The sequence below is a fragment of the Chiloscyllium plagiosum genome, chromosome 26 (genome assembly GCF_004010195.1).
Source record: "Chiloscyllium plagiosum isolate BGI_BamShark_2017 chromosome 26, ASM401019v2, whole genome shotgun sequence".
In the NCBI taxonomy this organism is placed as follows: domain Eukaryota; kingdom Metazoa; phylum Chordata; class Chondrichthyes; order Orectolobiformes; family Hemiscylliidae; genus Chiloscyllium; species Chiloscyllium plagiosum.
In genome coordinates, this window is record NC_057735.1 from 39,463,446 (window position 1) to 39,478,305 (window position 14,860).

General features: G+C 41.4%; 1 protein-coding gene across 6 annotated transcripts in view; it reads right to left on the reverse strand.

Moving 5' to 3' along the window:
* The window catches only part of pacsin1b (protein kinase C and casein kinase substrate in neurons 1b), a 396,461-nt gene that overhangs the window by 66,429 nt on the left and 315,172 nt on the right, over window positions 1-14,860 (reverse strand). For all 6 annotated transcript variants that reach the window (XM_043716949.1, XM_043716951.1, XM_043716952.1 and 3 more), the window contains one exon: window positions 2,604-2,760. In XM_043716949.1, coding sequence (XP_043572884.1) covers window positions 2,604-2,760 — 157 coding nt within the window. The remainder of the gene's footprint in view (window positions 1-2,603; window positions 2,761-14,860) is intronic.

The following is a 14,860-nucleotide window of genomic DNA, read 5'->3' on the forward strand; positions in this document are numbered from 1 at the left end:
ATTCATTTAGTATCTCCCCCATTTTCTGCAGCTCCACACAAAGGCCACCTTGCTGATCTTTGAGGGGTCCTATTTTCTCCCTAGTTACCCTTTTGTCCTTAATGTATTTGTAAAAACCCTTTGGATTCTCTTTAACTCTATTTGCCAAAGCTATCTCATGTCCCCTTTTTGCCCTCCTGATTTCCCTCCTAAGTATACTCCTACTGCCTTTATACTCTAAGGATTCACTCCATCTATCCTGTCTATACCTGACATATGCTTCCTTCTTTTTCTCAACCAAACCCTCAATTTCTTTAGTCATCCAGCATTCCCTATACCTACCAGCCATTCATTTCACCCTAACAGGAAAAGACTTTCTCTAGATTCTCATTATCTCATTTCTGAAAGCTTCCCATTTTCCAGCTGTCCCTTTACCTGCAAACATCTGCCTCCAATCAGCTTTTGAAAGTTCTTCCCTAATACCGTCAAAATTGGCCTTTCTCCAATTTAGAACGTCAACTTTTAGATCTGGTCTATCCTTTTCCATCACTATTTTAAAACTAATAGAATTATGGTCGCTGGCCCCAAAGTGCTCCCCCACTAACGCCTCAGTCACCTGCCCTGCCTTATTTCCCAAGAGGAGGTCAAGTTTTGCATCTTCTCTAGTAGGTACATCCACATACTGGATCAGAAAATTTTCCTGTACACACTTAAATTGTTCTCCATCTAAACCTTGACCGATATTTCTGAAAATCACTGAATTAGATTTTCTAGCCATTCTTACATTGCCATTTGGTGGCGACTTCTACTCTGCAAACTGGCTGCCAAATTTCTTGCATTACAAAAAGTGACACCAGTTTAAAAAGGCTTATTAGTTATGCTAATTACAAATGGTTGGGAAAGGAGCTATCTTTGCTTAAACGACAAACTTGAGTACATCAATTTAAGCTTACAGGTGCTTTGAAGACATTGCATGGTGCTTTGAACAAAAAAAAACTTTTACTCGGTGGATTAATCTCTTAATATTGTAATTGAATTTTTGCTTTGAACACACAATAAATTATTTGCAGAATGGGCAAGCTTCCTTTGTTAACTGCACTGAAATAAGCAAACAAAATCCCCATCCTTGGCCAACCCCACTGAAACATCTGGCACATGCTATTCCCATGCAGGGGGACTTAGTGTTGGAGAACACACAGTCAGAGGTTGCAGATAGAATAGACAAATCAGATCTACGTTGATGAAAATAGCCTGTTACAAGAATGTCAGCAACAAAGCCAAAATGGCCACAAGGAAGATGGTGTCAGTAATGCTTTTGTTACAAAGTTGAAAATACATCAGACCATAAAAGCATGAGCAGGCCATGAAGCCTTAACCCTGTTTTGCCATTTAACAGGATCATGGTTGATTCCAGATTTCAAATCCCCTTTTCTGCCTGATCTTCATACCCTATGATTCCTGCATGTTCCACTAATCTCGAATCACCTCAGGCATGAATATACTCAATAATTCAGCATCCGCAGAATTCTACTGGCAGAATGATTTGCAATGCTCTTTTTGAGGAAATTGTTCTTTGTACGATCTTAAAGGATCACCTCTTACCTTGAGGAAAATCCTCTGGAAAGGATTCACTTGGCTGACATGCCCAATGTTGGTCCACAGACAGCTGCCTTTGAGCTATGCTGTGATCAGCAGACTTGCCTAGCCTGGTTATTGATTAAGACACTCCAAAGTTCAACGGCAGTCAAGGACCAAGTGCAGAATGTGAATAGCATGTGCTCGTAAAACTTATATAAATACCTGCAGTTATTTTGGAGAAGGAAGTTGTATATTTTTAAGAATTCTAGTACTACTTAGCCATGCAAGTAGCTAAAAAAGAATTTCCCCATCTACAGCTAAGTTATTTATTACAGTTCAGCTTTCAAGCAATAAAAGAAAACAAACCAGAATAAATGACACTTGTACAAAGAACCACCCTGCGTGTGCATACACAAAATATTCCCATTAGTGATCTAGCCTTTTTGGATTTCCTCCACTTCATGCCAATTTTAATTTGATTTGGCTTAGTCATGGTAGGATTATAGATTGGAGCATAGTTTTTTTACCAAGATTAGATTCCCTAAAGTGTGGAAACAGGCCCTTTGGCCCAACAAGTCCACACTGACCCTCCAAACAGTAACCCACCCAGACCCATTTCCTCTGACTACTGCACCTAACACTACGGGCAATTTAACATGGCCAATTCACCTGACCTGCACATCTTTGGACTGTGGGAGGAAACCCACACAGACAGGAAAATGTGCAAACTTCACACAGGCATTCACCAGAGGCTGAAATCGAACCTAGGACCCTGGTGCTGTGAGGCCGCCCTCATTGAAGTAGATGGTTATGATCCACAATTGTAGGAAGCATATTTCATCTACCTTATTTCTCAAATTGTTTTAGATTATTAGAATAATTTCAATGATTCATAAATAGTGGCAGAAAATCAACTCATCTACTTTAAAACCCTGATCTATATTTTTTTTCCCCCAAAATTAGTATTACAAATGAAAATAACTCTTCTTATTTTAAAAAAAAGTGATGTCAATTTAACAAGTTGAGACACCAAATGGTCAACATACCTTTGTCAATGAGCTGCTTCCATCTTTTAGACCAGTCAGTCAGCTGCTGGGAGTACGATTTCTCAATCTTCGCTCGTTCATTGACACAGTTCATAAGATCATTGCACAGCCTATGTCCATCATCAATACGCTTCACCGAGCGCTTGTAATTCCCAACCTGGAAGTACAATAGTAGCATCAAAACCAATAGAATTATGAAAACCTTCCATTTTCAGATACTTAGCTGGTTGTTGTTCTCTCCACAGCTTATAACCTCTATGCATTAAAACATGGTCACCGCCAAAGACAAATGATCTCTACCGAAAATAGTATTAAGTTGAACATTTAGCTGTCTCTTAAATAGATCCAAGCTGCTTAGAAATAACAATTTATAACTTTCAGACAAAGGAAGATATGTGAGATCGTGCATAGGCAATTACATCTCTTGTACTACTGTGGATGTAGAATTTGTCCCAAAAGATGCAAAAACAGAGAGACATGATAAACGAGAAAAGAGTACAGATTCCAAAACACTAACATTTTGGCTATGTAATGGAACCAATTTACTTGAATGAGTTCTGTAAAATAAAAATGGGATTAATGAAACAGCAACATCAAGCATTCCCAATAAAAACAAAACACTGGATGTATTGACCAATGTGTAAACACGTGTACAGAAAAATAATTTACCATCTTTACACAAAATAAACTAGCACCTTAAATTGGAAAGAGCAATAATCAGAAGTCTGAGTTGTACTATTGAAAGCTACCTTTGTTTCATATTGCCTCTGGACAGACTCCAAAATTCCAGACCTTTAATCTTGCACAATCTGAGTCATTGATAGTAAATGCAATTTGAAGAAAAAAAATGTAGCTCACTCATGGGAACAGTAAAATTCCTTTTCAAATATTGCCCACAATTCAATTCTATGCCCGCGGCTAGAACTAATATTCACATTCACACTGTGGAGTGCTGAGATGCAGAGTGAAATAGATTCCCACAGGTTGGATAGTGGCTCAACTACCACTGCAGTTTTACTTTCTGATTTTCTTTTCCTTACAGATCACAAGAATTTTGAACATCTTTAAAGATAAATTTATTCATTCATTCTTGGGATGAGGTCATCACTGGCTAGACCAGCATTTATTGCCCATTTCTAAGGGCATTTAAGAGTCAACCACACTGCTGTGGGTCTGTAGTCACATATAGGGCAGACTAAGTAAGGATGACAGCTTCCTTCCCTAAAAGACATTATTGAACCAGATGGGCTTTTCCCAACAATGGATTCATGGTCATCATTAGATTCTTAATTCCAGATATTTACTGAATTCAAATTCCACCGTTTGCCAGGGTGGGGTTCAAACCCAGGTCTCCAGGACACTACCTGGGTCTCTGTTTAGCGATAATACCAGCATGCCATTGTCTCCCAGAGATAAATTTACATGCTTTTCATAAATGTCACTGCAAATATTGGGTTTTTACTTAAACTGCCTATCAATTACAAAAATGGAAACCTGAATTCTACTCAAACTGGTTCTGAAATTCCAGAGGAATGCTAAGACCCATCCAGGTCAGATGAGATGGGGATTCTTTTGTGGTTTCAGGGTACATGTTCGAAAACGTTTGGCTCAATTTGAAGACTGAATAAACATCACGGTGGCCCAGTGGTTAGCACTGCTACCTCCCCAGGGTCCCAGGTTAGATTCCAGCCTCAGGTGACTGTGTGGAGTTTGCACATTCTCCCAGTGTCTGCGTGGATTTCCTCCGGGTGCTCCGGTTTCCTCCCACAGTCCAAAGATGTGCAGGTCAGGTGAATTGGCCATGCTAAATTGCACATTGTGTTAGGTGCATTAGTCAGAGGGAAATGGGTCTGGGTGGGTTACTTTCCAGAGGGTCGTTGTTGGCTTGTTGGGCCGAAGGGCCTGTTTTCCACACTGTAGGCAATCTAATCTAATTTAAAGTCTCACATCATGACTGATTGCAACCAACTCCAGAATTATAGAATTGATATGGTGCAGACAGAGGTCATTCAGCACATCGTATTTGTACAAAAACAGTATAATGCTCTCCTGGAAATTCTCTCATTTGGATATCCTCTCCATGGAGAAATAAGCTTGGAACAGCACAGTTCTGTAATAATTGCATGATGTACCTGTATAGTCTTTGAAAAAGGGAGTGCCTCTCTCAAAAGCTACCCTGAGTTATATTAGTGACATTTAAATGAAGTGGAACGGAAAACCAGGATATTATGAGGGTTAATGGATGTGAGGCTCAGTGCAGAAGACATTACTGGTGGAAATGTCTAGAGGAGGAAGAATGCATTTGCAAGGAGCCAGGAGTTTCTCAATTACCATACTTTCAAGGAGTGGAAGTGTGGGGCCAGGAAGGTTAACTTCTGTATTCCTGAGAACCTTGGCAAAAGGTATCACAGGGAGTATAATGGCTTCATTTGGGTGATCAAAATTGGTGAAGACATCTGCATAATACATGCCCTACCCACCGCAATGTTTCATGCTGTTTAGTAATACACCATTTCCTCGTCATCACTCACCCAGCAACACACTGACAGTCAGGATTTGCATGTAAAATTAAGATGCTCTACCTCAACACGACATATCTCGCAGTCACATCTCACTGCATCCGCATACCTCCAGTTATTCAGTTATGCCAGGAACCTTACTTGAAAACAATGCCAGACAGAGACAGAGACAGAGACAGAGACAGAGACAGAGACAGAGACAGAGACAGAGACAGAGACAGAGTGCTCCTGCAGGGAATACAACAAAAGGCAACAGAGCAGAAATTTATGGGACGAAGGGCACTTGCAACTCCTGAGCTGCCACAGACAAATCTTGACATTATGGGGCTGGTGCTGGCAGAACCGCTTTCATCTGGCATTGATCTGAACATTAAGGATGGCCAATCTTCAGTCTACCCTTAGCCCCACAGTCCTTGAAACTACAGCTCCACGTCCAACATTTCTTTCTTCTACAAAGCCGTTGAGCATGTTGTATCTTAAACCCACGTCCACCTTTCTAGGAACGCCATGGTTGAAAACCTACAATCACACTAATGTCCCACAATAACACGTGCTATGACTGAAGGGTAAACTATTGCTCTGAACATGGTCACAGCTTTTGAGGTAATCGATCACATCACTATCTTCTACCTTTGCCAACAGTGGCAGCAGTCTATCTGGTGGAAGGGTGCTGACATTGTGGGGGAAAACGGTAACTGTCCTTACAGGAAGCCCTTATGTAATTCTGTTCTTAGAAGGCTTGGCTTAAGGCTGCACCATCTTAGCAGCCCATTAATGACCAGTGGCTCACTGTATGCAGACTGCACGTCAATGTCACCCTCTAAATCCTTGCAACCTCCTGCATCATGCCAGACTTGGTAGGGGGAGGTGGGGGGGGCGGGAATGAAGGAGGAAAGGAGGGGGGGGATGGTGAGGCAGGGATTAAGCAGGTGACAGCCTCCAGAGAATGGGGTTCACAAGGTTTGCTCAAGGAGGATTTAGGGGAGAGCTTTGATTTGAGTGGCACGGTGGCACAGTGGTTAGCACTGCTGCCTCACAGCGCCTGAGACCTGGGTTCAATTCCCGCCTCAGGCGACTGACTGTATGAAGTTTGCACATTCTCCCCGTGTCTGCGTGGGTTTCCTCCGGGCGCTCCGGTTTCCTCCCACAGTCCAAAGATGTGCAGGTCAGGTGAACTGTCTATGCTAAATTGCCCGTAGTGTTAGGTAAGGGGTAAATATAGGGGTATGGGTGGATTGCGCTTCGGCGGGTCGGTATGGACTTGTTGGGCTGAAGGGCCTATTTCCACACTGTAATGTAATCTATAATCTAATGCCATGATGTGTAGGAAAAAAAGGCTGTTGGACGTGTATACAGAAATGCATGATGCATTGGTGGTTTACCAAAAACTTTTCACTTGCAAGAAATATGGAGAACTAGCTTCAATTTAGCACAGAATTTGAAATCCCATTTGGACATGGGAGCCACTCCACAAAAACACTTGGGGACCCAAGCTTAGTGAAGCAAAAGCAGAAGGTATGTAACATCTGCCTGCTACAGTTCTTAGGTATTTGAAAGCATAAAAGGCATGGTTGGAGTCAGGGAAAGGTTAGAGGACGAAAGCAAGTGCTTGGTTACAGTCGCTACAGTTTGTGAATAATAAATTGCAAGGAGAATATGATGGATCTTGAGGAGATTATGCTGAATAGACTGTAATACTTCACAGTTTCTTTCTGCTGGGCACTGTCTCAGTGATGAAAATGTGTTGCTGGAAAAGCGCAGGAGATCAGGCAGCATCCAAGGAGCAGGAGAATCGACTTTTTGGGCATGAGCCCTTCTTCAGGCTCATGCCCGAAATGTCGATTCTCCTGCTCCTTGGATGCTGCCTGACCTGCTGCGCTTTTCCAGCAACACATTTTCAGCTCTGATCTCCAGCATCTGCATTCTCACTTTCTCCAACTGTCTCAGTAATGGTCACTGTAATGATGAGCAGTGTAGCCACTTTCATGGATGGCACACATGAATCTGTGCCAGTTTTCCCACCACCAATCTGCTGCTCTGGTGACCTACTATTAGTCATCAGACACTGAAAGAAGGGGATACATTGTCAGTTATATGGTGTTGTGTATTTGGTTGCTGTGCTTGCTCTAGTGGAAACAGTGGACTACGAAATGAGTGAGGGTCCAACAACGGTGCTACGTGAAGTCGAGGTAAGACTATGAATAGGAGGTGAGAGTCTTGATAGATATTGTTGGTAGCTGAGTGAAGGTGCATGGAGCAGTATTTGAGGTCAATATTGCAGTTGGCAGGATATAGCGAACAATCTTACATTCACTGACCTTTACTATTCACAGGAGGTCATTAAGCTTCTTGTGGCAGGGCAGTTCCAAGGTCCTGTTCTCAATTATTCCAACAGCTAACTTCTTTGCATTGGCCTGGAGGGTTTCCTAGCCCCATAAAGTAAAAGGATCTCTCTCCTCCTTTGCTAGTCTTCCACTAAGACTTCCATCACAGTCCAAGAACTTTGGAGCATGTTCTCTGATGTGGTTCTCCCCACTTGCAGATTTTTCATGGTTTCCTACTCTCCTTTTACCAGTTTCAGTACCCAAATGCAGACAAATGTTGTACTGCCTATGGTCATTAGCTGCAAATTGGATCACAACTTCTGGTTCTTTTACCATCCCCTTGAGGAACATCCAGCACTCCTCCAGTAACATCCTTTAGTTTGGTACTAAGAAGGTAACATACAATTCAGGAACACGTGTCCTGTTAACATTTCTCAGAGTCATTATCACTTTCCCATAATTCATCACTGAAAACTGGTTAGATAAAGTTACTGACTTAGGCATTTCTGATCCACTGTATCTTCCTCCTAGCTGTCTGGTGGTCACCAACTGCCTCACCTCCAGCTCCTTCCAGAATTCATACTTGGGTAAACACTGATTCCCAAAAGCACTTTGACAACCTCTGAACATTCTACAAGCACTTCATACATCAGGGTATCCATGATGCAGGAAGTTTTCACAAACAACAGGATGTCAGTCTGCCATACCATAATCCTCTAAATTATTTCAGTGTTAAATAATTAACATTAAACTCTAAGGTCAAGATTTTCCAAAGTTTTGTCTAACAGTGGGAGCAAGAGTGACAATATACACACACAACACCTACTGCTAAGGTAACAACATAGCACTTGCCTCATTAAGAGCTGACAGGGTGAGAAACTCTCCTACATTGCCGATCAGAAGCCTTGATACTGGCAGACCAGGTTTCTGGTCAGTCAGAATCCAGTTTCTTCCAGGTCCCAAAAGCTGTCTCTGGAAGGAATCAAGTGGTGAGAAGATAAATCTTTCTATCGTGTCACACAGTGAGCAGTTGGAACCCACTGCCATTGGGAAACTAGTCACCAGACTTGTGTTAGAAAAAACAGGTGAGTGGGGAGTTGGTGAGTTGAGGTCATTAAATGGTCATTTATTGACCACTCAATTTCTGGCCTTCACAGCAAGCAAGGCTCTCAAGTCTTCAATGAACTTTTTGCCCAGCATTTGCCCAGGTGGCAAGAACAGGGCATTATTTCCTCTCCAGGGCAAACTCTCCCAATTATTTGGCCTTCTCTCCACATCAAGGGAGAGGAGCTTTCCAGCCGAAGAATCTAAGACACTGATATCTGAAGCAGTGACCTATAAAATTGAAACACTGAGGGCAAATACTCTAGCCTTCTCTCTCAAACGTTGCAACCCCTATGCCCATCATCAACTCCAACAATGGTTTCAGGGAAGAGCACTTGTTTTAAAAGAATGATAAACATTTGAAATGGTCAACCATAAAAGATTATGGCATCAGAGGCATTAGGGGACTAAAGTTGCAGTTGAACGATTGTTGTATTTCATTTTTCCTAACCAAAGGGTTAAGATCGACGGGCTGCCTGCTTTTACATTATTGTCCCACTGAAAGAACAGTTGGTCAAATGGAGCCCATGTAGTAGAAAGACAATCATTAGGGTAAATTACTTTTCTATAATTTCAGAAGCATTTATTACTTTTTACAGGAAGGAGGTAAAGTGCTTAAGAGTATGGTGTAAACACAACAATCTCTCCATCAGCATCAGCAAAATGAAGGAGCTGACCACTGACTTCAGGAAGCAGGGTAGAAGGCACTCCCCTGTCTGCATCAATGGTGCTGAGGTGGAGATGGTTGGACAGCGTCAAGTTCAGGCATGATGATCACCAACAATCTGTCTTGGACCACCCACATGGTCACGATGGCCAAGAAAGCACAGCAATGCCTCTACTCGTTCAGCTTGCTAAAGAAATTCAGCACGCCCATAAAGGACCCCTCCGATTTTTTTTAATTGATGCATCATATAAAGCATACCATCTGGTTACAGCATAGTATGGTGTGGCAACTGCTCTTCCCAAGACTGAAAGGCACGGTGGCTCAGTGGTTAGCACGACTGCCTCACAGCACCAGGGACCCAGATTCGGTTCCAGCCTCAGGTGACTGTCTGTGTGGCGTTTGCACATCCTCCCAGTGTCCGTGTGGCGTTTGCACATCCTCCCAGTGTCCGTGTGGCGTTTGCACATCCTCCCAGTGTCCGTGTGGCGTTTGCACCGGGTGCTCTGGTTTCTTTCCACAGTCCAAAGATGTGCAGGTCAGGTGAATTGGCCATGTTAAATTGTCCATAGTGTTAGGTGCATTAGTCAGAGGGAAATGGGTCTGGGTGGGTTACTCTTCGGAGGGTCGGTTACTCTTCGGAGGGTCGGTGTGGACTGGTTGGGCTGAAGGGCCTGTTTCCACACTGCAGGGAATCTAATCTACTCAGAGTTGTGAACACACCAGAGTCTGAATCCATCACACAAACCAGCCTTCCATCCATTGACTTCATCAGTACTGCCCACTACATCAGAAGACAACCAACATTGCACATTCTCAGTGTCTGCGTGGGTTTCATCCAGGTGCTCCGGTTTCCTCCCACAATCCAAAGATGTGCAGGTTAGGTGAATTGGTCATAGTCAGGGGTGAACATGGGGAATGGGTCTGGGTGAGCTACTCTTTGGAGGCTCGGTGTGGATTTATTGGGCCGAAGGGCCTGTTTCCATACTGTAGGGAATCTAATCTAATCTAATCTAATAGACCCCTCGTATTGGGTTATACTCTCTTTCTTTGGGTAGATTATACAAAAGTTTCTACACGTACAAACAGATTCAAGAACAGTTTCTTCTCTGCTGTCAGACTTTTGAATGAATCTCTTGAATATTAATGTTGTACTCTGTACCTTTGCATCAGCAAAACATTGCATCTTGCACTATATTCTGTTAGCCTGATGCATTTGTATAGTATGACCAGCTTGTAATGCATGTAAGACAACATTTTTCACTGTAGCGTTGTACATATGACAGTAATAAATCAAATCCAACTTTCACACTATTGGGGCTCAGTATGCATATCAGAGACTTTTCGTGGGGGCATTTATTCAAGAAAATATAGGGCACAAAAGAAAAACATTTCAGGCACTTGTGCTTTGTAATCCAGCTCACACCATTTAAATGGGGAAAATAAATCTGTATTATCATATGAATACGCAAAACATAAACAGGCTCATGTTCAGTTTTACACTAAATAAAATTCTCTCTATCCTCCCTCATACAAATTATTCTTCCTGCCCCTAATGGTATGCTAAAGTGGATGTAACCAAGAGATTCAAATTACTTACATCCTCATGGAATTGGTCAAAATATTGGGAAGAGATTGGATCTGTTCCAGGCAGCACAACCCAAAGTCACAAATATTACTACACACTCTACAGGAAGTATTTCGTGTAGACAGCCTGAATTCTTTTAGACAAAGGGAATAGACAAACTGAGCCCTTTCCTCAAAGTTCTATCCATCACACATTCTCTTGAATAGAAATGAATATCACAAACCTTTTCTGAGATCTTATCATTTTATCTCACATTCAGTAACCATGATAAGGGTTGGGTGCAATTATGAAGCATATATACCTATTTGACAAGTCATTATTCTACAATGAAATGTCATGTAATGACATCTGGGATATCTATTTTCTTCATTCTCTGTCCAGTTTCTTCTTATCTTTTCAGAGCCTTCCTCAAATAACTATTATACAAATTAAGTATGGAATGGCAGGTCCTTTCATTGGAATGGTGTTGCGGTTATGCTCAGGTGGAAACAGATTTGTTCCAGTATAAACTAACAAGCAAACCAGCTCTGTCAAAGTTTATATGACTCAATATCTCACTGGGGTTGTGTTTATTAACCAAGTCATCAGGGGAGCAACATTTGTTTCTGGTGATATGTCAAGAGGTTATAAATGACCAAGATTACTTGAACAAATAATGCACCAGCAATCTATAATCAAATCCAACTCATGACACTTTTTCAATCTATGACCTCCGAGTACGTTAATTTTATAGAATCCTTTGATAATACAATTTTATCTGACTGCAGTCAATAAAAGAAAGTCAATGCCAAATATAGTTATATAGTGTAATAAACTCTAGGCCAGACAGATGCACTGAAATGGGCTTTTCTGACTCTAAATTCCTTTGAGAATAGATCTACTGTATGCAATCGATGTGCAGAGCACTACTAGTGAATCCTTACAGAAAGCAATGAGTAAGTCACACTTAAAGCCAATCTTAAATTGATGGCTGGCATGTCTGTGTAATGTTTTGAATTCTTCGCCTGAAATTTCTCCCTGCATGAATATTACCAGCAAGCTGTAAACAATAACCATAAATAATTCCCTCGACAATTCCAGAGCAAAATGATAGCTAACAAAGTGTACAGCCAAATATTTTCAAACAAAAGAATAAAGAACAGTGGATGCTGGGAAACTAAAACGAAAAACAGAAATTGCTGTAAAAACTCAGAAGATCTTGCAGGATCTGTAGAGAGAAAGCAAAGTTAATGTTTTGGGTCCAGCGACCCTTCTTCAGAATGAGTTGCATAAATTAATTTTGTCAAATATCTTATCAAATATCAGAAGCAACAACACAAGTAGTGATGGCGAACAGAAAAAGAGAGAATGGAAATTCTGTTGGAGAGAGGAACAGGACTTCTTCGAGGTGGGCATACCTGGAAGAGATGTGGCCATAACTTAAATACTAAACAAAATAACACCAACTGCATAGGCTGAAAATCAAAAAGACAAACAGAAATTGCTGGCAAAAATCTCAGACCTGACAGCATCTCTGGAAAGAGAGTTAATGTTTTGGGTCCAGTGACTCTCTTCATAATAGGAATGGAATGGAGTATTTCAATGTCCAATTGACATCCAATAAACAATTCATAAGGATCATTTGAGGATACAAACTTCAGGAGTGTGGATGTGGTGGTCAAGCACAGAAAAACCTCAGCAGGCCTATAAACCACAACTGTTGGAACAAACATATCAAACAGCATCATGGCAAGTGCAGCAAGCATCTCTTTTATACAAAATCACTAAGAGTAAAATGGCCATATTTGCATCCTCAAGGCAGCTAGAGGGACTTGGAAAAATTCCCAATTTGGAAATCTTGCCTCCAAAAGTTATAACCTTCATTTCCAGGGGATAGGTACCAACTACAATGGGGCGATTTCACAGAGCAGGAAGGCAGGCTGTTTGAAGCAGACTATCTTCTCATTTGAACCGACATTTACCTAGCTACCGTCAGTTCTGAAGGAAGGGTCACTGGACCCATAATGTTAACTCTGATTTCTCTGCACAGATGCTGCCAGATTTGTTGAGCTTTTTCAGCAACTTCTGTTTTTGTTTTGGACGATGTTTGAAAGGCAAGTTTAACGCTGTGGGACTTTGCCTGAGCCGTACAAAGTCTTGACAGAAAGATTCTGCAGTCCTCACCCCTCATACCTCCTCAACCCCCACATATTTTCCATGACCCATTCATGGCACCTCATGCCTCTCAAACATCCCCCTCGGCCTTTCACATCTCCATGCCAAGGTGTGGTACTTCACTGTCTAGCCAATCACCATACACAGTATAAAAGCAATGAACCCCATAGCACCAGTTGAACATGTAAAAGCAGCTTTTAAATATAGGATTCATTTCATAATTTTTCATGATGCTAAAAATCACTGAAGAATTTTCCATTCATTTGGCATTGGGTCATGAGGAGACATGGAGACAGAGTTGCTTGAAAGCACGTTGGCATCAAGAGCGAGAAAGTGACCTTTCATGCTTACACTTTGAAACAATCCCTCGTGCTGGAATATGTGCTCCTGATGTGCCGTGAATAACGATCCTTTAAAAACCTAGTCCAACTCCACGAGAACTGTAAAGGAGTATGCCAGGTCTATCTCTGCAAAGCAGCTGGCCAGGCTGAGACACGCAAGCTCACAATCCAAAAGCCTGCAACCTTAACAGACTCAAGTGAAATCTGGAGTCTGGGAATGGGGTCGAGAATTCCAGAACAGAGTCTCAGGTTCCATTTTTAAAGGGATTCAAAGTCAACTTGACTCATCGGAAATCTGGCCCATGATTCCACCTTCAATTCCCTTTTGCACACACAGCTGATTCATTTCGATGAGGGCAACAAAAGGGGATGCCGGAACTATCCTCAGAATCTAAAGGTGATAGGTGGCGGTGTGATGAAAAATAAACAATAAGCTAGACATCCTTTTCCCAATTAGAGCTATATCCCAGTTAGGATCCATATAGTAATAGGCATTCTTTTAAGATCACAATGATAAGAAATCAGTGTTCAATCCATTGTCCCTCACTCTTCTCATAATCTGATGTGGAGGTGCTGGTGTTGGACTGAGGTGGACAAGGTCAGAAGTCACACGACACTAGATTATACTCCAAAAGGTTTATTTGAAATCACAAGTTTTCAGATTGCAGCTCCTTCGTCAGGTAGTAAAATTTGAAGTAACAAATTCCCTACTTGCTCTATCTCCAACAATACACTAATCTCATATTTAACAAACTTTTCAACCTTTCTTTCTCCTTACAAACTGCAAAGGCATTGTACAATACACTTTTGCAACTCCCTACTGTCTGCACTGTTTTGAATCCAAATACATATCACAGCTCTGTACTTCAACTCATTCTTTCCCAGGTCCTTCACATCTCTCACTCTTTCTTTCTATTATCATCTAGTTTTAAAACTTGAGAACCAAATAATTCTTAGATCTCAATTCATCGTGGCTCATGTTCCACTCTTTCTAACCTTGCATCATATAAGATCTACTTTGGTTTCTCACATAGCTTCACAAAACATTACATCTGACTGCCAAGACAGACTTTGCCATTCTTAAACTATTGTTGTGAACATTTAGTTCATGCTTCATGTGTTTTAGAATATAACTTTGATTCGAGCAAGATAAATTTTAGGTTTGAAGGTTAAAACATTTAGGGTAAAAGAAAAGCTGCAAAACAGGAAGTTTGTTGTTAAGTGTGTACAAGAAAACTTTCTGATCCAGTATGTGGATGTACCTATTAGAGAAGGTGCAAAACCTGACCAACTCTTGAGAAATAAGGCAGGGCAAGTAACTGAGGTGTTAGATGGGGAGCACTTTGGGGCCAGCAACCATAATTCTATTAGTTTTAAAATAGTGATGGAAAAGGATAGACCAGATCTAAAAGTTGACGTTCTAAATTGGAGAAAGGCCAATTTTGACGGTATTAGTCAAGAACTTTCAAAAGCTGATTGGGGGCAGATGTTCGCAGGTAAAAGGACGGCTGGAAAATGGGAAACCTTCAAAAATGAGATAATGAGTGTCCAAAGAAAGTATAT